The sequence below is a fragment of the Schistocerca piceifrons genome, chromosome 3, assembly GCF_021461385.2.
Source record: "Schistocerca piceifrons isolate TAMUIC-IGC-003096 chromosome 3, iqSchPice1.1, whole genome shotgun sequence".
Lineage (NCBI taxonomy): Eukaryota > Metazoa > Arthropoda > Insecta > Orthoptera > Acrididae > Schistocerca > Schistocerca piceifrons.
This window is the reverse complement of record NC_060140.1, coordinates 946199794-946223697: the sequence shown is the minus strand read 5'-3', so window position 1 is coordinate 946223697 and position 23904 is coordinate 946199794. Positions and strand designations below refer to the sequence as shown.

The 23904-nt window shown below is 39.1% G+C and overlaps 1 protein-coding gene across 1 annotated transcript in view; it reads right to left on the bottom strand.

Moving 5' to 3' along the window:
* LOC124787677 overlaps positions 1-23904 on the bottom strand; it is a 622327-nt gene that overhangs the window by 92478 nt on the left and 505945 nt on the right. The window contains exons 9-11 of the mRNA XM_047254496.1: positions 21010-21165; positions 10920-11187; positions 10210-10410 (exon numbers count right to left, since the gene is read on the bottom strand). Of these exons, the coding sequence (XP_047110452.1) occupies positions 10210-10410; positions 10920-11187; positions 21010-21165 (625 nt within the window). The remainder of the gene's footprint in view (positions 1-10209; positions 10411-10919; positions 11188-21009; positions 21166-23904) is intronic.

Genomic DNA, 23904 nt, shown 5'->3' with positions numbered 1-23904 from the left:
GAGAGAGAGAGAGAGAGAGAGAAACAAATGAGCCCTCGGTCACAATTTTTAGACTTATTAACCAGATTTCAACACTACTAAGAGTGCCTTCATCAGAATTAAAACATTTACAGTGGCCTATAACATGATTACAAATTTATGGGAAAATTTTTTTATATGAAAGTGCAAGTACTGACTAACAACACAAGACAGAGACAGTACTTACGTGTCACGTATAAAATAAATAACAGGCCAGAAGGGCTTTAGTCACAATTAAAAAAAAAAAAATTCTTTTTTCTTTTAAATTTGTGACTAAAGCCCTTCTGGCCCGTTACGTATTTTATACATGACATGTAAGTACTGTCTCTGTCTTGTAATGTTAGTCAGTACTTACACTTTCATATAAAAAATATTTTCCCATAAATTTATAATTATGTTATAGGCCACTTTAAACGATTAAATTCGTATGAAGGCACTCTTAGTAGTGTTGAAACCTGGTTAATAAGACTAAAAATTATGACCGAGGGCTCATTTGTTTCAGTTTTAATTTATGAATGGTCACTAAACCAAGCAGTGATGTTTAAAACTTTGTGAATCACCAAACATTTCTGCCTTGACTGACATCTCTGCCCAACCTCTTTGCATTTACATATGTCTGCCTGTGTCTGTATATGTGCGGATGGATATTGATGTGTGTGTGTGTGTGTGTGTGTGTGTGTGTGTGTGTGTGTGTGTGTGTGTGTGTGTGTGTGTGTGTGGGGCGCGCGCGCTCACTAGTGTATACCTGTCCTTTTTTCCCCCTAAGGTAAGTCTTTCCACTCCCGTGATTGAAATGACTCCTAACCCTCTCCCTTAAAACCCACATCCTTTCGTCTTTCCCTCTTCTTCCCTCTTTCCTGATGAAGCCACCGTGGGTTGCGAAAGCTTGAAATCTGTGTGTGTGTGTGTTTTTTATTGTCTCCTATCAACATACCAACGCTTTCGTTTGGTAAGTTACAGCATCTTTGTTTTTAGTTACATATATATGGATGTCACAGCTGTGGTGAAACATGTTTGGATGATACACAAAACAACAATTTGTGTACTTGCAAAAAGACAGATCCATCCTTAATTCATCATTACTTTTCTGCAAGTATGGGAACTGAGATCAAAATTCCAATATGACAGATAAGTCATTATTTTCCAATTACATGTCTACACAAAAGTAACATTACAATTAGTTTATAATTTATAGAAAACACACAAATATTGAGAAGTTACTGCATGCTTAAACACATACTTGTCCTGCAAATAGGCAAAGTAAAGAAAGCAATACACATTATGAGAAAAATAATGGTTATAAAGCTAGCTCAATTAAAATGATTTTCACATGGAAAGCTGTAGTGAGCAATAAACAATAAATGGGTTACCAAGCAGAACATTTCTTCTATGTCACAGGATGTATGCATTTTAGAATGTGAGGAGTGGAGGAAACATATGGCTTTAAAGTACACACACAGAGTGAAAAGTTACATTCATGCAATTAAAGACACAGACACTAAATGTTATGTACAGAAAATAATATCGAAAACATGTAGTCTGTCATTCCACATTTACATCTGAAACCAGTACATAAATGTAACCATTTATCTTTGTAAAATTTGCATCAGTTGTCACATTTTCCTGATGAATGAAATCTTTTAAGTTCTACACTGTGCATGGTTTTCCTGCATACACCCTTACTTTCAGATGCCCCAAAATGAAAATTCACAAACCAACAATTCAGGCAAAAATGGGAGCCACAAACAATTGTGGACATGGAGATTCTGCATTGGAGGAATATGTGTTTCATTGTTTCCAACTGTGTTCTTGTTGGAAAAACTGTTTCCTCAGCTTACTGAAACCATATACTGACAGGGAAAAATCTTACCTTACTAGTTTTAAATGAACAAAATGTTAGGCCCTGAACTTTTTCTTTCCACAGACTGTTAAATTTTCAAGCAATCGCATTTCATTTTTCTTGTCATTTAATAACTGCACACACAACTTATTATGTCTGACTTCTGATCTGTAGTGTACAAAAAATTTACTTTTCTTAAATGACCCATACTTTCATATCATTTTTAAAACAAACATTAGCATAAGCATCTGGTTCCTGTAAGAAATTTCATTCTGAAGGGCTGTACAATTGTTACGATAGGGGCTATCAAGAAAGTAATTTATTCTACGTAATTCCACTCACTGATGAGTTATGGGATAATTTTTGGGTCTACTTGACTTGCAGAGATTTCCTCCCCCAAAATATAGCAAAGTGTGATAAAATAATTATATCCAGGGTTAATTTCAGAATATCCTGGAGAGACATCTTCAAAGAACTTGATATTTTGATAAATATTTTGTAATATGTATACTAATTACTCTTCATCATGGCAAATGTTTCTCTTTACTAAAAAAGAGTGCAATGTAAGAATATTTAGACAAAGGCAACATCTATAAATGCTTCAAGGATTTAATCTCTACAGATTATAAAAATGTATGTATGCATGTAGTTGCAAGGGCAACAGTCTGGATGATTGACTGATCTGGCCTTGTAACAATAACCAAAACGGACTTGCTGTGCTGGTACTGCGAACGGCTGAAAGCAAGGGGAAACTACGGCCGTAATTTTTCCCGAGGGCATGCAGCTTTACTGTATGATTAAATGATGATGGCGTCCTCTTGGGTAAAATATTCCGGAGGTAAAATAGTCCCCCATTCGGATCTTCGGGCGGGGACTACTCAAGAGGATGTCGTTATCAGGAGAAAGAAAACTGGCGTTCTACGGATCGGAGCGTGGAACGTCAGGTCCCTTAATCGGGCAGGTAGGTTAGAAAATTTGAAAAGGGAAATGGATAGGTTAAAGTTAGATATAGTGGGAATTAGTGAAGTTGGGTGGCAGGAGGAACAAGACTTCTGGTCAGGTGACTACAGGGTTATAAACACAAAGTCAAATAGGGGTAATGCAGGAGTAGGTTTAATAATGAATAGGAAAATAGGAACGCGGGTAAGCTACTACAAACAGCTTAGTGAACGCATTATTGTGGCCAAGATAGATACGAAGCCCACACCTACTACAGTAGTACAAGTTTATATGCCAACTAGCTCTGCAGATGACGAAGAAATTGAAGAAATGTATGATGAAATAAAAGAAATTATTCAGATTGTGAAGGGAGACGAAAATTTAATAGTCATGGGTGACTGGAATTCGAGTGTAGGAAAAGGGAGAGAAGGAAACATAGTAGGTGAATATGGATTGGGGGACAGAAATGAAAGAGGAAGCCGCCTGGTAGAATTTGGCACAGAGCACAACATAATCATAACTAACACTTGGTTTAAGAATCATGAAAGAAGGTTGTACACATGGAAGAACCCTGGAGATACTAAAAGGTATCAGATAGATTATATAATGGTAAGACAGAGATTTAGGAACCAGGTTTTAAATTGTAAGACATTTCCAGGGGCAGATGTGGACTCTGACCACAATCTATTGGTTATGACCTGTAGATTAAAACTGAAGAAACTGCAAAAAGGTGTGAATTTAAGGAGATGGGACCTGGATAAACTGAAAAAACCAGAGATTGTACAGAGATTCAGGGAGAGCATAAGGGAGCAATTGACAGGAATGGGGGAAATAAATACAGTAGAAGAAGAATGGGTAGCTTTGAGGGATGAAGTAGTGAAGGCAGCACAGGATCAAGTAGGTAAAAAGACGAGGGCTAGTAGAAATCCTTGGGTAACAGAAGAAATATTGAATTTAATTGATGAAAGGAGAAAATATAAAAATGCAGTAAGTGAAACAGGCAAAAAGGAATACAAACGTCTCAAAAATGAGATCGACAGGAAGTGCAAAATGGCTAAGCAGGGATGGCTAGAGGTCAAATGTAAGGATGTAGAGGCCTATCTCACTAGGGGTAAGATAGATACCGCCTACAGGAAAATTAAAGAGACCTTTGGAGATAAGAGAACGACTTGTATGAATATCAAGAGCTCAGATGGAAACCCAGTTCTAAGCAAAGAAGGGAAAGCAGAAAGGTGGAAGGAGTATATAGAGAGTCTATACAAGGGCGATGTACTTGAGGACAATATTATGGAAATGCAAGAGGATGTAGATGAAGATGAAATGGGAGATATGATACTGCGTGAAGAGTTTGACAGAGCACTGAAAGACCTGAGTCAAAACAAGGCCCCCGGAGTAGACAATATTCCATTGGAACTACTGACGGCCGTGGGAGAGCCAGTCCTGACAAAACTCTACCATCTGGTGAGCAAGATGTATGAAACAGGCGAACACCCTCAGACTTCAAGAAGAATATAATAATTCCAATCCCAAAGAAAGCAGGTGTTGACAGATGTGATAATTACCGAACTATCAGCTTAATAAGTCACAGCTGCAAAATACTAACACGAATTCTTTACAGACGAATGGAAAAACTAGTAGAAGCCAACCTCGGGGAAGATCAGTTTGGATTCCGTAGAAACACTGGAGCATGTGAGGCAATACTGACCTTACGACTTATCTTAGAAGAAAGATTAAGGAAAGGCAAACCTACGTTTCTAGCATTTGTAGACTTAGAGAAAGCTTTTGACAATGTTGACTGGAATACTCTCTTTCAAATTCTAAAGGTGGCAGGGGTAAAATACAGGGAGCGAAATGCTATTTACAATTTGTACAGAAACCAGATGGCAGTTATAAGAGTCGAGGGACATGAAAGGGAAGCAGTGGTTGGGAAGGGAGTAAGACAGGGTTGTAGCCTATCCCCGATGTTGTTCAATCTGTATATTGAGCAAGCAGTAAAGGAAACAAAAGAAAAATTCGGAGTAGGTATTAAAATTCAGGGAGAAGAAATAGAAACTTTGAGGTTCGCCGATGACATTGTAATTCTGTCAGAGACAGCAAAGGACTTGGAAGAGCAATTGAACAGAATGGATAGTGTCTTGATAAGAGGGTATAAGATGAACATCAACAAAATCATAATGAGGATAATGGAATGTAGTCTAATTAAGTTGGGTGATGCTGAGGGAATTAGATTAGGAAATGAGGCACTTAAAGTAGTAAAGGAGTTTTGCTATTTGGGGAGCAAAATAACTGATGATGGTCCAAGTAGAGAGGATATAAAATGTAGGCTGGCAATGGCAAGGAAAGCGTTTCTGAAGAAGAGAAATTTGTTAACATCCAGTATTGATTTAAGTGTCAGGAAGTCATTTCTGAAAGTATTCGTATGGAGTGTAGCCATGTATGGAAGTGAAACATGGACGGTAAATAGTTTGGACAAGAAGAGAATAGAAGCTTTCGAAATGTGGTGCTACAGAAGAATGCTGAAGATTAGATGGGTAGATCACATAACTAATGAGGAGGTACTGAATAGGATTGGGGAGAAGAGGAGTTTGTGGCACAACTTGACCAGAAGAAGGGATCGGTTGGTAGGACATGTTCTGAGGCATCAAGGGATCACCAATTTAGTATTGGAGGGCAGCGTGGAGGGTAAAAATCGTAGGGGGAGACCAAGAGATGAATACACTAAGCAAATTCAGAAGGATGTAGGTTGCAGTAGGTACTGGGAGATGAAGAAGCTTGCACAGGATAGAATAGCTTGGAGAGCTGCATCAAACCAGTCTCAGGACTGAAGACCACAACAACAACAATGTATGCATGTATGTATGTATTTATTTAAGATGAACATCTCCTCCTGAACCACTTGATCGATTTCGACCAAACTTTCTACACATATCACTATCTGAAAAGAAGCACTGGGGGTGGGGATTGGGGTGGAGGTTGGGGGGTGAGAGGAGAATGTTAAGAACCACCTAACTCTAAAAGGGGTGTGAGAGGGGATGCAAAAGATGCAAAACACACCATGTGCAAGTATTGAGATTATATTAATCCAATATTTCAGAATAGGAACACTTAGTGACTTGCACTAAACTACACAAAATTTGAAAACTTTTTTCAACTTTTTCTCACTTACATCCTTAATGTTAAATACGGAACACGTTAACTCATTTGTAAAGTAATCAGAAGTTTGAAGCTGTTTTATTTGGGGGGGGGGGGGGGGGGTTGGTTCTTTAAAGAATCGGAGGTTTACTAGTTACTTACTATCTGTAAAGAAGCACTATGCTGTTAACATCTACCTCCACCCATAGGGGTGGGAATTAAAAACAGGGTGATAATTAAGCGTGACTTAGGGACACCTGGAGCATCTCAACCAAATTTGGTAGATGACTTATTACTTGTATAAAAATACTGTGGAAGTAAGATTGCCCACTACCACTGAAGGGTGGGGTGTGGATTACAAGTGATCAAAAAATTTTCAGAAATAACCCATTGGTGTTTATTTCCTGTATTTAGTCGATTTGGAATACTTTCAAAAGTATGAAATGCAATTTGTCATTTATTTACACAGTTCAGTGCATCACCAAGTCACGAGAATGAGCACTGCAGTGAGCCAGTAATTTTGTCAACATGTTCTGGGACCTATGATCAAACCATGAAGCTAAATATCACAGATAAAGTTAACTTTGTCTCTGGAGCTGTATGGTGTAAAACAGCAGAGAAACAGACATGTACGTGTGCAAAAAGTGTGTGTGATGCACACTTGCTCATCATCTTTTCCTAAGACCCTACATCAATTTCAGCCAAACTTTGTACACTTATTACTTACCATCTGTAAATAAATAATATTGTGGGGGTAGCAAGCACCAACCTGCCATTGGGGTTGGGGTGGGGATGATGTCACTGTGATGGACAGGGAATGGGGGAGGAAGCGGTGGGGAGATGATGAGATGGCCAGGCAGAGGAGGAGGGAGGTGGAGATGGAAAGAGACGGGGGAGAGGAAGAGGAGATTATGGTTAGGAGGAGGGGGAGGGGGAGAGGGAAGGACGAGGAGGAGGAGGGAGGCTGAGGGGGAGGAGGAGGGAGGCTGAGGGGGAGGAGGAGGGAGGCTGAGGAGGAGGAGGGAGGCTGAGGAGGAGGAGGGAGGCTGAGGAGGAGGAGGGAGGCGGAGGAGGAGGAGGAGGAGGGAGGCGGAGGAGGAGGAGGAGGAGGAGGAGGAGGAGAGAGGCTGAGGGGGAGAAGGAGGAGGAGAGAGGCTGAGGGGGAGAAGGAGGAGGAGGAGAGAGGCTGAGGGGGAGAAAGAGGAGGAGGAGAGAGGCTGAGGGGGAGAAGGAGGAGGAGGAGGAGAGAGGCTGAGGGGGAGAAGGAGGAGGAGGAGGATGAGGGAGGCTGCTGAGGAGGAGGAGGAGAATGAGGGAGGCTGAGGAGGAGGAGGAGGATGAGGGAGGCTGAGGAGGAGGAGGATGAGGGAGGCTGAGGAGGAGGAGGAGGAGGAGGAGGATACAGAGAGGGGGGAGGACAAGATAGAGAGGAGGGAGGACAAGATAGAGAGGAGGGAGGAGGAGGAGATCAACTGATAGAAGATTTAAATAAATAAATACCTGGGAAACACTGGGTTTCTCTGCTAACAGGAGTAAAAATGGAGTCAGAAACATGGCTACACATGCACACTCACCAACGTGCCAGAACACACTGAAGACCTTGTGGTTAATGCAGTGGTTGCAGCTTAGCTTGTACTGCATTGTATGTAGGCATGACAACCAACAAGCTGTCTGTCAGAATGAACTGCCACCGACAAACTGTGGCCAAAAAACAAGTGGACCACCCTGTTGCTGAACATGCTGCCAAACATGATATCCCTCATCTCAATGACCGCTTCACAGCCTGTGCCATTTGGATACTTCCCACCAGGACCAGCTTTTGTGAATTGCGCAGGTGGGAACTTTACCTGCAATACATCCTACGTTCCTGTAACCTTCCTGCCTCAGCCTTCATTAGTCACTGTCCTCACCCATCCAGCCCCCTCCCTGTTCCCATTCCAGCACTACACCGCTGTCATTTCACCGCCACATCCAGTCTTTTAATTTCTTTTATTTTTATTTCTCTCCTTTCTGCTATTTACCCCCTCCCCCCTCCGTACCTTCTCTCCTGCCCTCCGTCTAAACTGCAACACTTCACTGTCCGCCACTCCCACCGTACTATCCCACCCCCTCCCCATCCCACCCCAGCCTCCTCCTTACCCCCACCCAGTCGCCACTCCCATCACGCACTGGTGCTGCTGCTCCAATGTAGTTTCAGCTCTCTGAGATGGCAGACGTGTGTGCAAGTTGCGTTTGTGTGTGTGTGTGTGTGTGTGTGTGTGTGTGTGTGTGTGTGTGTGTGTGTGTGGGCGCGCGTCTACTGCTGACAAAGGCCTTAATGGTCAAAAGCTATAATTGTGTGAATCTTTTTGTTGTGCCTATCACGACTCGGCATCTCCGTTATATGGTGAGTAGCAACTTCCCTTTTCTGGTATTGTTACAAAACCAATGTATTATATTGGCAGTGTAATCCATACTAGTATTAGGAATTTGAAAGTAACTATACGAGTGTTTATTTTCATGACTAAACTGCTGAACTGATTTTGACGAAATCTGGTAAGGAGATAGCTTGAATCCTGAGAAAGAGCATAGGCTACTTTGCAGGGAGGGGGGATCACCCACAAAGAGAGTGAAGTAGGGAATGCAACATCTTTTTTTTATTTCTCACATCAACAAACATAAACAAGATTTTAAAAAATTATTAAATTTTTGCATGGTGTACACGTTGAATAATGTATAGGCACTTCCTGGCAGATTAAAACTGTGTGCCGGACCGAGACTCGAACTCGGGACCTTTGCCTTTTGTGGGCAAGTGCTCTACCAACTGAGCTACTAAGTTGGTACAGCACTTGCCTGCAAAAGGCAAAGGTCCTGAGTTTGAGTCTCGGTCCAGCACACAGTTTTAATCTGCCAGGAAGTTTCATATCAGCGCACACTCTGCTGCAGAGTGAAAATCTCATTCTGGAATGTATAGGTAATTCAATAGCCAAGTCTGCCCTGCAATTTCTGCACAATCATCATCTGGAAAAGGTGGAAGTGCAATTTAAATGAGATATACGCTCCTTAAACACAAATATAAGCTCTGAGAGGCCATAGTACATAAGCTTATGGAGTATCACAAACTGAGCACTTCATTGGTTTCATATTTATATGCACGCGTGCTCTGTGTGGCAGCTCTAATGTTTTCTCTTCATCATGTTTTTCTCGGTATAGTGACCCAAATAAGGCTCCACAGCTGCGAACGGGGCGCACAGCTGTATGGCGCACCACAGAAGTCGCAAGATGGTGCACCGGCAGAGGCCTCCGCTCTCGGATGCGCACAGCCTCTTTGTAGTGTACTCTACTGGCCAACTGACAGCTTAGGAGTTTGGCTCAGCCAGCCTCGCTCTCAGTCATACATTTACTTTCAGCCTATGTGTCTCTGACTCATAGTGCAGCCACCCCGTGGCAGGTGTTTCCCTGTACCAGTATTCTTGAAGTAATGAAGTGTTGTGTTTGTTATTACCTGTGTGTTATTGTAGTCGGAACAAGTGGTTGCAGCATATCACCCCACTAGAACAGAGTATTGCAATTGCTCCCTGTTGCTCCACACTGGAGTGTTGTCTGAAAAGACATAGTACAGCAACAATGGATTCACAACTTTTGAAAAATTGATCATTTTGCACTGCTGGATAGTGGTCATCCCCTCTACTCCAAAATAGAAGCTGTTTAAAACAGTGCTTCCTATGCCATGCACAGTATATCAAAGGAGGGCACTTAAAAATTTTTCACAACTCACAGGTTTCTTAGTATTATGCAGCACAGTGAACAGATTCCTGAAGACAGTTGACACCTACATGGTGTTACATACACAGTTGATTTAAGTTATGGTGACAGATGATACAAACCAAAATCAATTATTAGCAATATGTGGAAGAATGGCTCCATGTCATACCAGTTGTGACACAGCAGAATCATTTTTTAGTCTTATAATTTGCGAACATTGGGAAGATGTGGTACATGAAAACATGAATCACTGCCAGGATATTACACAGCTCCTCATAGTACTAACAGGACAGCTGAACTGATCTGCAGATAATTTTGGCATCACTAGAATGAACTAATATACGTTGTATGTGGCAGTACAGCTTTTTTTATGATCACTGACAATGACAAGTCAGTGAACTACATTTCATTTCCAAAATGAGGCACTAGCAGTAGAAACTAAATGCCCAGAATGTTAACATTAGCCATGACATGATAAGAGTATGATTTCCTTAGCCTTTTCATCATCAAGCAGTAATTTCTTTATGCGTACTAACCCAGAGAACGAGGTACTAAAGGTGTAGTTGGCTTCTGAGAAGGTGTGTGCTGCACTGTAGGCTGCTGTGATGTGGGGGGTAAAATCTTCTGTGACCGTGATTCCAGAATTGCAACTATACCGCAGCTACAGTCTTCCTGTTGTTGTAGAGGAGGGCAAATAGGATCAGGTTTCACATCAGCAGTACCACTCAGGAATGGGTCTGCCAATGAAAAATAGAATAATTTTCTGTCAGTAAAATTTATGTTAATATCTTCTACGCAATAGATGAGCAGAGGTCACTTCTAAAAAAAATAATCCAAAAAATTTAAATGTTTCACTAAAAATGAGAAAAGTATGCATGACTAGAGATTTACCACAATGTTGTTTAAAGTCTTTCATAAGATTACCTAGGAAAGAAAGCAGGTAAAACAGAGGCAAGTATAGCTGATACTACACAAATAAGGGTACGAGCCATACAAATATGTGAATTTAAGATAGAATGTTGTCTTGATTTATACAAGGCAGACATGCACATGCATGAATATATTACACACACACACACACACACACACACACACACACACAGTGATTATACAAACATAAAATACCAATATAAGATTTCATTCTTGAACGCATATTAATTACGTTATATATAAGCAATTCCATAATGTTGTAAGAACCAACACAGTACAGCATAAACTGACTAAAAGCTAAATGATATCATCTTACCACTTCCAGCTTTGCGACCTGCAACTGAACGTCTCCTGGCAAACTCTGCCATGTCCTGGTACTGGTCCTCAAAAATTATTGGCAGTGTGTTAATGTCACCATCCAGCTCATTGCACTGCACTGGCAGTGGAGGTAGTGATGCTAGATAGCGAGAGCGCCTCACCATCTCTGACACAGCAAGGTAGTTCTGATAATTTGCATCATAGCATCCTGCAGCAGACTGACGTGGATTATCCAAAACAAAGAATGCCTCTGCAAATCTCTTCACCTACAAAGAAATAGCGATGCAACATTTATTACCATCATTGGACACCTAAGAAATAACAGCACTGTAACACATTATGTATTCAGAGGAGGAAAATAATTTTGAATTATAACAACAACAACAACAACAACAACAACTGCTTTTACCCTTAAAATAGCAATGAATGCTTACATGCTGTTTTAAATTATAGTGAGTTTACTCTATTTAGAGTGCTCGAAATTACATAATGGATAAAATAAATTATTTTCAAACAAAAGAGTTACATCAAGTGGAAAATACAACTGACATTGTTATACCTAATGTCAGTTGTGTCAAGTACAGCCAAGAGTGAATGCAAGAAAGAACCACATTCACAATTAAGAATGGAAATTAAATTTCAGTTTGCCAGTAAAATTAATTATTGCTCTACAGTACAAGAGTCTACTCTGACCACATATGATGGCAAAGAATGACCCTGTGCAGAATTATTTGTCACAAGATGAAGGGTAGAGCACCGTAAATGACACAAAATTGAAAAAAGCACAAAATATATGAGAAGGCATCAAACTTCAAACATAAGAATTCTAGCCAGGAGCAAGCTTATTTCCTCAAGTATACAAACAACAATGGGGAGAAGTTTTTGTATTAAGGTGCACTTGTATAAAGATGCCTCTAAGCTGATCTCAACAAGTTCATTTGATTTGTTTTTTATTGAACCCGGAAATCTTGTTGTGCATTGTTGCATGTGGATATCGAACAACTCATAATTACAATTTGTTTAAATATTATAATTAACTCATAATAATAAAAACAACACTTCATATATAGAATGAAATGAATTAACTACAAACTTAACAGTATTTAAGAAAATATTTAACTTTGTTGTTTTAGACTCATAACTAGCAAAATAACAGTTACATTGGTAGAATGAACTAAATCAACTACAGACTTACGATATTTAAAAATGTATTTTGTTATGCCTTCATAAATTCTTCTACAGAATGGTACAGCCCATGTGCCCTACACTGCTGTGCCCTTTACACACCCGTTGACTTACAATACGCAGTATATATCACTGGAATGATGTTTTTGGTGATGACAGATGTCTGCTGTTTTGTCCCCCTACCAAGAGATTTCTTACCACTTTTTTTGCATTGGTGCCATGTACATGTAATCCTTATTGGAAATGTTACATTGTAACGCTACATTGCAAAATACACATCAGTCAGTCTACCTTATTATCAAGTGTGTGTGTGTGTGTGTGTGTGTGTGTGTGTGTGTGTGTGTGCTGGTAGTTTTGTGGTCCATGTTTTTCATGTTGTATCATTTTAACACAGTCACTAGTTTTTGCCAAGCAGAGGTCTCTTTTAAAACGTCTATGTTAAGGTCACAAAGCATAGTTTAGGACACTTCAGGCCCTTGAGCTGTAGCACTGTGTGTAATTTAGAAGTGAATATTGGTATGCTACCATCATGTGATGGGTAAAAGCACAAAAATAAAAGCTTAATGAATTTAATATCTTCTGCTACATGTTCAAAACATTTTCCACAGTGCAATCGTTTGGCGTTGTATGGTTTACACTCAACATTGTGTCTGGCAAGAATTAGACAGCCATCTCCCTTCCTATTATTTTTGCAGAAATAATCACCACAATGGTAGCCTGGAAGGTAAAAAACAACAAACTTCATGATCTCTGAGTCAATGCTCTGCCACACAAAGCAAATCTATAGTTAGTCAGTGGTGTCCTAAGAAAGTTTGTACGTCTAAACTTTTGTTTCTTACACTTAGCAGATTCTGGATGGAAATATGTAATTTTTATTTTTTGTGCAGGCACAATTCTTTCAGTTGAGGTTTCTCCTGCTCAAAATCACTTTTAAGGGGGAGTGGGTGGCCTATATATTTCAAATCATGGGAACAGGAATTAGTTTGTGGGCTAATGATCTAAAGATCCCTCTGTCAACTTCTGCTGCTCTCCTTGCTGACTTTGGAGCATCTACTGGTGTCAGCAGAACTGCCTCTGCAAGTGGAACTACTGCTTCTGGTGCTGCCTCTGTCTGTGGAACTACTGCTTTGCTGTTTCTAGTTCGAAGTTCACATAATCATCTCTATTTTTTGTCTCACCTCTGCTGTGTGCTTTTCCCTCCCTTAATCTCCATCTCCTCAAGACATTTTTTTGAGTTTCTTACTCTATCTGACCTGTAGACTGCCCTCTCTTCCACTTACAAATCTAATTTGTTCCTCTTATTTCACCATTAACTTCTGCCTCACAACACTCTGATACGAGTCTTTTGACATGCTCTCATAAATTACTTTTCATTTAGTCTCTGATTAGATGAGTTACTTCCAACTACTTCCTCCTCTGAGACTGTGAAAAACCCTGGCTCCAAAAATTAGAGTTCTGACACCTTTCATTAACGCCTGTGACTGATCTCACATGGCAGTACAAGCTCTTTTTATCTTTAACAAATCAAACAATGGAAAATCCAGGATGGAATGTAACAATACCAGAGAAGGAAAGTTGCTACTCACCATATAGTGGAGATGCTGAGTCGCGATAGGCACAGTAAAAAGATTCACACAATCATAGCTTACGGCCATTAAGGCAGCAGTACACACACACACACACACACACACACACACACACGCAAATGCAACTTGCACACACGTCTGCAGTCTCAGAGAGCTGAAACTTTTTATCTTTATTTGATTGGAGTTAGATTTTGAAAAGCATTTTCTCTGAAGAATGAAATATGTAAGCCACATTATTAAGGACACAAATTTTTTGCTAATAGTTTGGCTTAACATGGAATCCAAATGAAAAGTCCTTACTGAGAACACTCTTAATCTGTGCCATGGATCGATAACAATGAACTTCCTATCAAACAGTTCCAGTCCTATGTCAGAATTTCAATGACACTTATTCAATCCTCATTTGCACTAAGCATAGTGGCATAGAGGTGATAGCTTCCCTAAGCAGTTCTTTTTGTTATTATTATTATTATTATTATTATTATTATTATTACTATTAGTACTAGTAGTAGTAGTAGTAGTAGTAGTAGCAGCAGCTTTATTCATCTGTACATCTCTTTTTACAAGGATACAGGACATGTCAATGTCATTGTTCCAATGACTTTATTGCATTTTTAAGTTTGTCTCTTCCTGTTTGTATGTGCCTCCATAGACAGATGTTTCCTGTACTCAACACCTCTTCATTGGCATCTCTCTCTCTCTCTCTCTCTCTCTCTCTCACTCTCTCATCCTTCTGTAGCATAACACCATATTCAGTCTTCAGAGATGTGGAATGACTTGAGTTATGCATTAATAACCTGAAGCAATTTTTGCATGCTATTACTACCCCCATGAACCATGGACCTTGCCGATGGTGGGGAGGCTTGCGTGCCTCAGCGATACAGATAGCCGTACTGTAGGTGCAACCACAATGGAGGTGTATCTGCTGGGAGGCCAGACAAATGTGTGGTTCCCGAAGAGGGGCAGCAGCCTTTTCAGTAGTTGCAGGGGCAACAGTCTGGATGATTGACTGATCTGGCCTTGTAACACTAACCAAAACGGCCTTGCTGTGCTGGTACTACGAACGGCTGAAAGCAAGGGGAAACTACGGCCGTAATTTTTCCCGAGGGCATGCACCTTTACTGTATGGTTAAATGATGATGGCGTCCTCTTGGGTAAAATATTCCGGAGGTAAAATAGTCCCCCATTTGGATCTCCGGGCAGGGACTACTCTAGAGGATGTCGTTACCAGGAGAAAGAAAACTGGCGTTCTACGGATCGGAAAGTGGAATGTAAGATCCCTTAATCGGGCAGGTAGGTTAGAAAATTTAAAAAGAGAAATGGTTAGGTTAAAGTTAGATATAGTGGGAATTAGTGAAGTTTGGTGGCAAGAGGAACAAGACTTCTGGTCAGGTGACTACAGGGTTATAAACACAAAGTCAAATAGGGGTAATGCAGGAGTAGGCTTAATAATGAATAGGAAAATAGGAATGCGGGTAAGCTACTACAAACAGCATAGTGAACGCATTATTGTGGTCAAGATAGATACGAAGCCCACGCCTACCACAGCAGTACAAGTTTATATGCCAACCAGCTCTGCAGATGTCGAAGAAATTGAAGAAATGTATGATGAAATAAAAGAAATTATTCAGATAGTGAAGGGAGATGAAAATTAAATAGTCATGGGTGACTGGAATTCGTCAGTAGGAAAAGGGAGAGAAGGAAACATAGTAGGTGAATATGGATTGGGGGTAAGAAACGAAAGAAGAAGCCGCCTGGTAGAATTTTGCACAGAGCACAACCTAATCATAGCTAACACTTGGTTCAAGAATCATAAAAGAAGGTTGTATACATGGAAGAATCCTGGAGATACTAATAGGTATCAGATAGATTATATAATGGTAAGACAGAGATTTAGGAACCAGGTTTTAAATTGTAAGACATTTCCAGGGGCAGATGTGGACTCTGACCACAATCTATTGGTTATGGACTGTAGATTAAAACTGAAGAAACTGCAAAAAGGTGGGAATCTAAGGAGATGGGACCTGGATAAACTGACTAAACCAGAGGTTGTACAGAGTTTCAGGGAGAGCATAAGGGAACAATTGACAGGAATGGGGGAAAGAAGTACAGTAGAAGAAGAATGGGTAGCTCTGATGGATGAAGTAGTGAAGGCCGCAGAGGATCAAGTAGGTAAAAAGACGAGGGCTAGTAGAAATCCTTGGGTAACAGAAGAAATATTGAATTTGATTGATGAAAGGAGAAAATATAAAAATGCAGTAAATGAAGCAGGCTAAAAGGAATACAAATGTCTCAAAAATGGGATCGACAGGAAGTACAAAACGGCTAAGCAGGGATGGCTAGAGGACAAATGTAAAGATGTAGAGGCTGATCTCACTGGGGGTAAGATAGATACTGCCTACAGGAAAATAAGAGAGACCTTTGGAGAAAAGAGAACCACTTGTATGAATATTAAGAGCTCAGATGGAAACCCAATTCTAAGCAAGGAAGGGAAAGCAGAAAGGTGGAAGGAGTATATAGAGAGTCTATACAAGGGCGATGTACTTGAGGACAATATTATGGAAATGGAAGAGGATGTAGATGAAGATGAGATGGGAGATATGATACTGCATGAAGAGTTTGACAGAGCACTGAAAGACCCGAGTCGAAACAAGGCCCCGGGAGTAGACAACATTCCATTAGAACTACTGACAGCCTTGGGAGAGCCAGTCCTGACAAAACTCTACCATCTGGTGAGCAAGATATATGAGGCAGGCGAAATACCCTCAGACTTCAAGAAGAATATAATAATTCCAATCCCAAAGAGAGCAGGTGTTGACAGATGTGAAAATTACCGAACTATCAGTTTAATAAGTCACGGCTGCAAAATACTAACACGAATTCTTTACAGATGAATGGAAAAACTAGTAGAAGCCGACCTCGGGGAAGATCAGTTTGGATTCCGTAGAAATATTGGAACACGTGAGGCAATACTGACCCTACAACTTATCTTAGAAGCTAGATTAAGGAAAGGCAAACCTATGTCCCTAGCATTTGTAGACTTAGAGAAAGCTTTTGACGATGTTGACTGGAATACTCTCTTTCAAATTCTGAAGATGGCAGGGGTAAAATACAGGGAGCGAAAAGCTATTTACAATTTGTACAGAAACCAGATGGCAGTTATAAGAGTTGAGGGACATGAAAGGGAAGCAGTGGTTGCGAAGGGAGTGAGACAGGATTGTAGCCTCTCCCTGATGTTTTTCAATCTGTATATTGAGCAAGCAGTAAAGGAAACAAAAGAAAAATTTGGAGTAGGTATTAAAATTCATGGAGAAGAAATAAAAACTTTAAGGTTCACCGGTGACATTGTAATTCTGACAGAGACAGCAAAGGACTTGGAAGAGCAGTTGAACGGAATGGATAGTGTCTTGAAAGGAGGATATAAGATGAACATCAACAAAAGCAAAACGAGGATAATGGAATGTATTCGAATTAAGTCGGGTGATGCTGAGGGAATTAGATTAGGAAATGAGACACTTAAAGTAGTAAAGGAGTTTTGCTGTTTGGGGAGCAAAATAACTGATGATGGTCGAAGTAGAGAGGATATAAAATGTAAACTGGCAATGGCAAGGAAAGCATTTCTGAAGAAGAGAAATTTGTTAACATTGAGTATAGGTTTAAGTGTCAGGAAGTCGTTTCTGAAAGTATTTGTATGGAGTGTAGCCACGTACAGAAGTGAAACATGGACGATAAACAGTTTGGACAAGAAAAGAATAGAAGCTTTCGAAATGTGGTGCTACAGAAGAATGCTGAAGATTAAATGTGTAGATCATATAACTAATGAGGATGTATTGAATAGGATTGGGGAGAAGAGAAGTTTGTGGCACAACCTGACTAGAAGAAGGGATCGGTTGGTAGGACATGTTCTGAGGCATCAAGAGATCACCAATTTAGTATTGGGGGGCAGCGTGGAGGGTAAAAATCGTAGAGGGAGACCAAGCGATGAATACACTAAGCAGATTCAGAAGGATGTAGGCTGCAGTAGGTACTGGGAGATGAAGCTTGCACAGGACTGAAGACCACAACAACAACATTACAGTGAAGTACACATTCAATGGATTGTGACTAGTGCCAACCTACTCATACTGTTCATTGTAGTAATTAATTTTAAATTACTTTATTTATGTATTTGGAGGAACATAGTTACTTCTTGAAAAAGACTACAGCTCTTCCTGCTCTTCTACCATTCAGCTGCTATTTTTATCTAATTCTTGCAAAAAATACATGTATCTAACTTCATCAGCCACAATATACTGACAAGTTAAGGTCTGTTTAACATAAACATTTGAGTTATGTAGAAATAACATCTCTGAATCATGCTATTCAAAAAGGGAATGGTAGAGGAATAGTCGGAAGGTGCTTTGATGAACTCTCAGTTAGTTTCATGTTCCATGGATCATTTTGCACGATAAAGCTTAATGATGTGGAACGAGTCATTTTACATTCACATCACAAATTAATTTGTAAATATGGCTTCTTGCTCAACATTTATAACCCTTGTTTTATTTTTATTTTATTTACTTATTTGTTTATTTTTTTAACATACAGCATAATTTACTAATTCTTACTCATCACCTTTTACACATTGCAGTAATAGAAATTATTCTATCAAATAGGAGGAGTTGTCAAGCAGAAACATTCCCAGTTAGCTGTCAAATTTTACTTTGCTTTCTGCCAGGTATAATATATCTCTGGGTAAGTGATTTGAAGTTTTAGCTGCACCACTTTTTGTACTATAGACAATTTTAATGTAGAATAATGAATGTTATTTATTCCTTCTGGTATTATAATTATTAAATCATTGTTCCTTTTGAACTGTAATGGATTGTTTACAACAAACTTCCTGAGGGAGTAAATATACTGTACAGCAGTAGTCAGAATGCCCAACTCCTTAAACAGATGTCTACATGACAATATAATTGTGAGTGAGCACCAATTATTATTATTATTATTATTATTAGTAGTAGTAGTAGTAGTAGTAGCAGTAGTAGTAGTACCTTTATTCATCCGTAGATCTCTTTTTACAAGGATATGGGACATGTCAAAGTATTTACAAATTTATTTAAAAAGAAAGATGATGAGACTTACCAAACAAAAGCGCTGGCAGGTCGATAGACACATAAACGTACACACAAAATTCTAGCTTTCACAACAAACGGTTGCTTCATCAGGAAAGAGGAAAGGAGAGGGAAAGATGAAAGTATGTGGGTTTTAAGGGAGAGGGTAAGGAGTCATTCCAATCCCGGGAGCGGAAAGACTTACCTTAGGGGGAAAAAAGGACAGGTATACACTCGCGCACACACACACACACACACACACACACACACATATCCATCTGCACATACACAGACACAAGCAGACATTTGTAAAGGCAAAGACATGTCAATGACATCTCTGCTCAAACTCTATGCCTTTACAAATGTCTGCTTGTGTCCGTGTATGTGCGGATGGATATGTGCGTGTGTGCGAGTGTATACCTGTCCTCTTTGCCCCCTAAGGTAAGTCTTTCCGCTCCCGGGATTGGAATGACTCCTTACCCTCTCCCTTAAAACCCACATCCTTTCGTCTTTCCCTCTCCTTTCCTCTTTCCTGATGAAGCAACCGTTTGTTGCGAATGCTAGAATTTTGCGTGTATGTTTGTGTTTGTTTGTGTGTCTATCGACCTGCCAGCACTTTTGTTTGGTAAGTCTCATCATCTTTCTTTTTAGATATATTTTTCCCACGTGGAATGTTTCCCTCTATTATATTTACAAATTTAGATCAATTTAAAATAAGCTAATTCGTACACACATATATTTACATACTTCTAGTTAGAGACAATCATTAGATATACTCCTAGTATACAATACTTCTTTTACAAATAACTTATTAAATAATGTAATGCCGCATTGTTCACTCATATCTCACTATCAGTCATTGCACACACAACACACACATTATTTCATAACACTTCACTCACTATTATTATTATTTATTTGTATAACATTTTTTATCAAACCCCCTACTCTGTTTTAGCTAAGTAATTCAGTAATTTAGCTAAGTAATTCAGCTGCAGCACATTTTTGAGCTTTGAAGACTTTCTTTTTTCAAGAGGAGTTGCTCCAGAATATTATTCCATATGACATTAATGAATGAAAATAACCAAATATGTCAACTTACCAACTTGTCTATCTTCAAGATTTGCAACGATTCTAAATGTAAATGTAGCTAAACTAAGTTATTTTAGAAATTCCAAATGTGCTTTTTCCAGTTTAAATAGTCATCAATACAGACACCTAAACATTTTGAAGTTTATGCCCTATTTATTATTTCCTCACCATGTGTTACACTTATCACTTGTATAGTATCCCTAGATGCGAAGAACTGAATATTTTGTGTATTTTTAAAATTGAGGGCGAGACCATTTGCAGAAAACCAGTGATACTTTTAAGAACACTGTTTACCATTTCTTCTATTTCTGTATGCATGCTTGTACAGATTACAATACCAGTGTCATCTGCAAAATACACAATGATCATTTACGTATACGAGGAACAATAGTGGACCAAAGATTGAGACTTGGGGATTTCTTCCTATTAAGAATAACATCCCGGGACTACATTGGTTGAATTACTAAGTACAACTTCCTGCCACGCACTTAAAAGTAAACTGCAGAGTAGTCATGTAGGTGTAGATTATATATTCTGATAAATTGTAGGAGTGGCTAATACAGTATGCTTTAATTTTTTTTTAATGCCTGGAGATTTTTAATTTCCTACATGATATCTGTTGGTAACTTTTTACACTTTTGCAATTTAATACAAAATTCTATTTTGAATTTTGGCTATATATACTGCAACTTCAGCATTTTTGCCTTTCTCTGGCACCTATAAAGCATAATACAGTACACCGAGGAAAAGACACAATATGGGGTTAACATTATGACAAAAAGTTTGTTCCATCCAGTGTGTAGAAACACCGCGCACACGCACACATCATTGTCTTAGCAGCATGCCTTGTACAAGTTGAAATGTCACGGCATAACAATCCCACTTATCAAGACACCAATCATTCTATTCCATTCAAATCCACTCACATGCTGATGTATGGCCCTTTGGCACCACGCTCTAAATATGTTAAAGAGACTCCTGTACTGATGACATATCTGTGCATATCAACAGGAAAGTGTCACGGCACATTAAAAGAAAAGTGAGTGCTACATTTCTTAATGTGTTAGGTTCCAGAATAAATTAGCATTTTTCACTGCTATTGGTGATGATGATGATGATGTCAACTTACCCTTAAATGGTGATGGTGTCTTGCCAGGTGTTGATGGACAGGATCTTTGCAGGTGAAAGCTTCAAGAAACTGTTGCCACAGCAGAATATTCTCAGCACAGAGCTGTGCTATGTCACTGTTTGCTAAGGCCACAAATTCTTCTTCCACTTCTACTAGCTGTAAACAGAAAAAGTAACATTGTAAAGTTCTTACATCTATGGGACTAGTGCAGGTTATCTGAAAGCACCACCAAAACATGAAGTATGTATATGTTTAATGTTGCGCTCTCTCTCTCTCTCTCTCTCTCTCTCTCTCTCTCTCTCTCTTCCCCCCCCCCCCCCCCCCCACTCACACACACACACACACACACACACACACACACACAAAGACACACACGAGGAACAATTATTCTATTAGTGTGTATCTGATCAATAAAAAGAAAGTAAGTATATGATCCTACAAGATTAAATCAGAAAATATCACTGCCAAAATAATGCTAATTAGCTCAAATTAAATTTAATAATGATAAAAAATTAATACACAAGAAATATGTAAAACAACTGTGTTATTGCAATTGTTGTTGTTGTCTTCAGTCCAGAGACTAGTTTAATGCAGCTCTCCATGCTACTCTATCCTGTGCAAGACTCCATCTCCGAATAACTACTGCAACCTACATCCTTCTGAATCTGCTTAGTGTATTAATCTCGTGGTCTCCCTCTACGATTTTTACCTGACACACTTCCCTCCAATACTAAAATGATGACCCCTTGATGCCTCAGGATGTGCCCTACCAATAGATCCCTTCTTCTAGTCAAGTTGTGCCACAAATTCCTTTTCTCCCCCCATTCTATTCATTACCTCTACCAGTATGTGATATACCCATCTAATCTTCAGCAGTCTTCTGTAGCACCACCTTTTGAAAGCTTCTATTCTCGTCTCGTGTAAACCATTTATCCTTTATGTTTCACTTCCATGCGTGGCTCCATGCAAATACTTTCAGGAAAGACTTCCTGACACTTAAATCTATACTTGATGTCAACAAATTTCTCTTCTTCAGAAATGCTTTCCTTGCCACTGCCAGTTTACATTTTATATCCTCTCTACTTTAACCATCATCAGTTACTACTTCAAGAGCCTCATTTCCCATCTAATTCCCTAGGCAACATTTGATTTAATTCAACTACATTCCATTATCGTCATTTTGCTTTTGTTGGTGTTAATCTTATATCCTCCTTTCAAGACACTGTCCATTCTGTGTCCTTTTCTGACTCTGATAGAATTACAATGTCGAATGTCGTTGGAAAACCCCAATGTTTTTATTTCTTCTCCATGGATTTTAATTCCTATGCCAAATTTTTCTTTTGTTCCCTTTACTAATTGCTCAATATACAGATTGAATAACATCAAGGATAGGCTACAACCCTGTCTCACTCCCTTCCCAACCACTGCTTCCCTTTCGTGCCCCTCGACTCTTATAACTGCCATCTGGTTTCTGTACAAATTGTAAATAGCCTTTTCCTCTCTGTATTTTACACCTGCCACATTCAGAATTTGAAAGAGAGTATTCCTGTCAACACTTTCAAAAGCTTTTTCTAAGTCTACAAATGCTAGGAATGTAGGTTTGCCTTTCCTTAACCTTTAAGTCATAGGGTCAATATTGCCTAATGTGTTCCAACATCTCTACGGAATCCAAATTGATCTTTCCTGAGCTTGGCTTCTACCAGTTTCTCCATTTGTCTGTAAAGAATTCTTGTTAGTATTTTGCAACCATGACTTATTAAACTGATAGTTCGGTAATTTTCAGACCTGTCAACACCAGCTTTCTTTGGGATTCGACTTATTACATTCTTCTTGAAGTCTGATGGTATTTCGCCTGTCTTATACATCTGGGTCATTCCATGTCAAATCAACAAATGAAACCATCATTTTCAACCTTACCCTCTTGGATTTAAATGAAATTAAGTATGCCTATAATACTCATAAATAGTACCACAAATTGATTTTTTCACATTTTTCTGATAAAAAGTTACCGAGTAATGGACGTTCAAAAATTGAAAAAAAATGACAAATTTTTGACTCGTGGAACAATGTTGTTTTCTTTATAACTTGTGTTCTAATTAAGCTAGAACAATAAAATTTACTTCATTGGAAAGCTCTTTTAAAGAGCTTATATATAATAAAATAGAGGGAAACATTCCACGTGGGGAAAAAATCTTTGTTTTTAGATATATTTTTCCCACGTGGAGTGTTTCCCTCTATTATATATATATATATATATATATATATATATATATATATATATATATATAAAGAAAGATGATGAAACTTACCAAACAAAAGCGCTGGCAGGTCGATAGACACACAAACAAACACAAACATACACACAAAATTCTAGCTTTCGCAACCAATGGTTGCCTCGTCAGGAAAGAGGGAAGGAGAAGGAAAGACAAAAGGATATGGGTTTTAAGGGAGAGGGTAAGGAGTCATTCCAATCCCGGGAGCGGAAAGACTTACCTTAGGGGGAAAAAAGGACAGGTATACACTCGCACACACACACATATCCATCCACACGTGTGTGTGTGCGAGTGTATACCTGTCCTTTTTTCCCCCTAAGGTAAGTCTTTCCGCTCCCGGGATTGGAATGACTCCTTACCCTCTCCCTTAAAACCCATATCCTTTTGTCTTTCCTTCTCCTTCCCTCTTTCCTGACGAGGCAACCATTGGTTGCGAAAGCTAAAATTTTGTGTGTATGTTTGTGTTTGTTTGTGTGTCTATCGACCTGCCAGCGCTTTTGTTTGGTAAGTTTCATCATCTTTCTTTTTAGATATATTTTTCCTACGTGGAATGTTTCCCTCTATTATAACTATATATATATATATATATATATATATATATATATATATATATATATATATA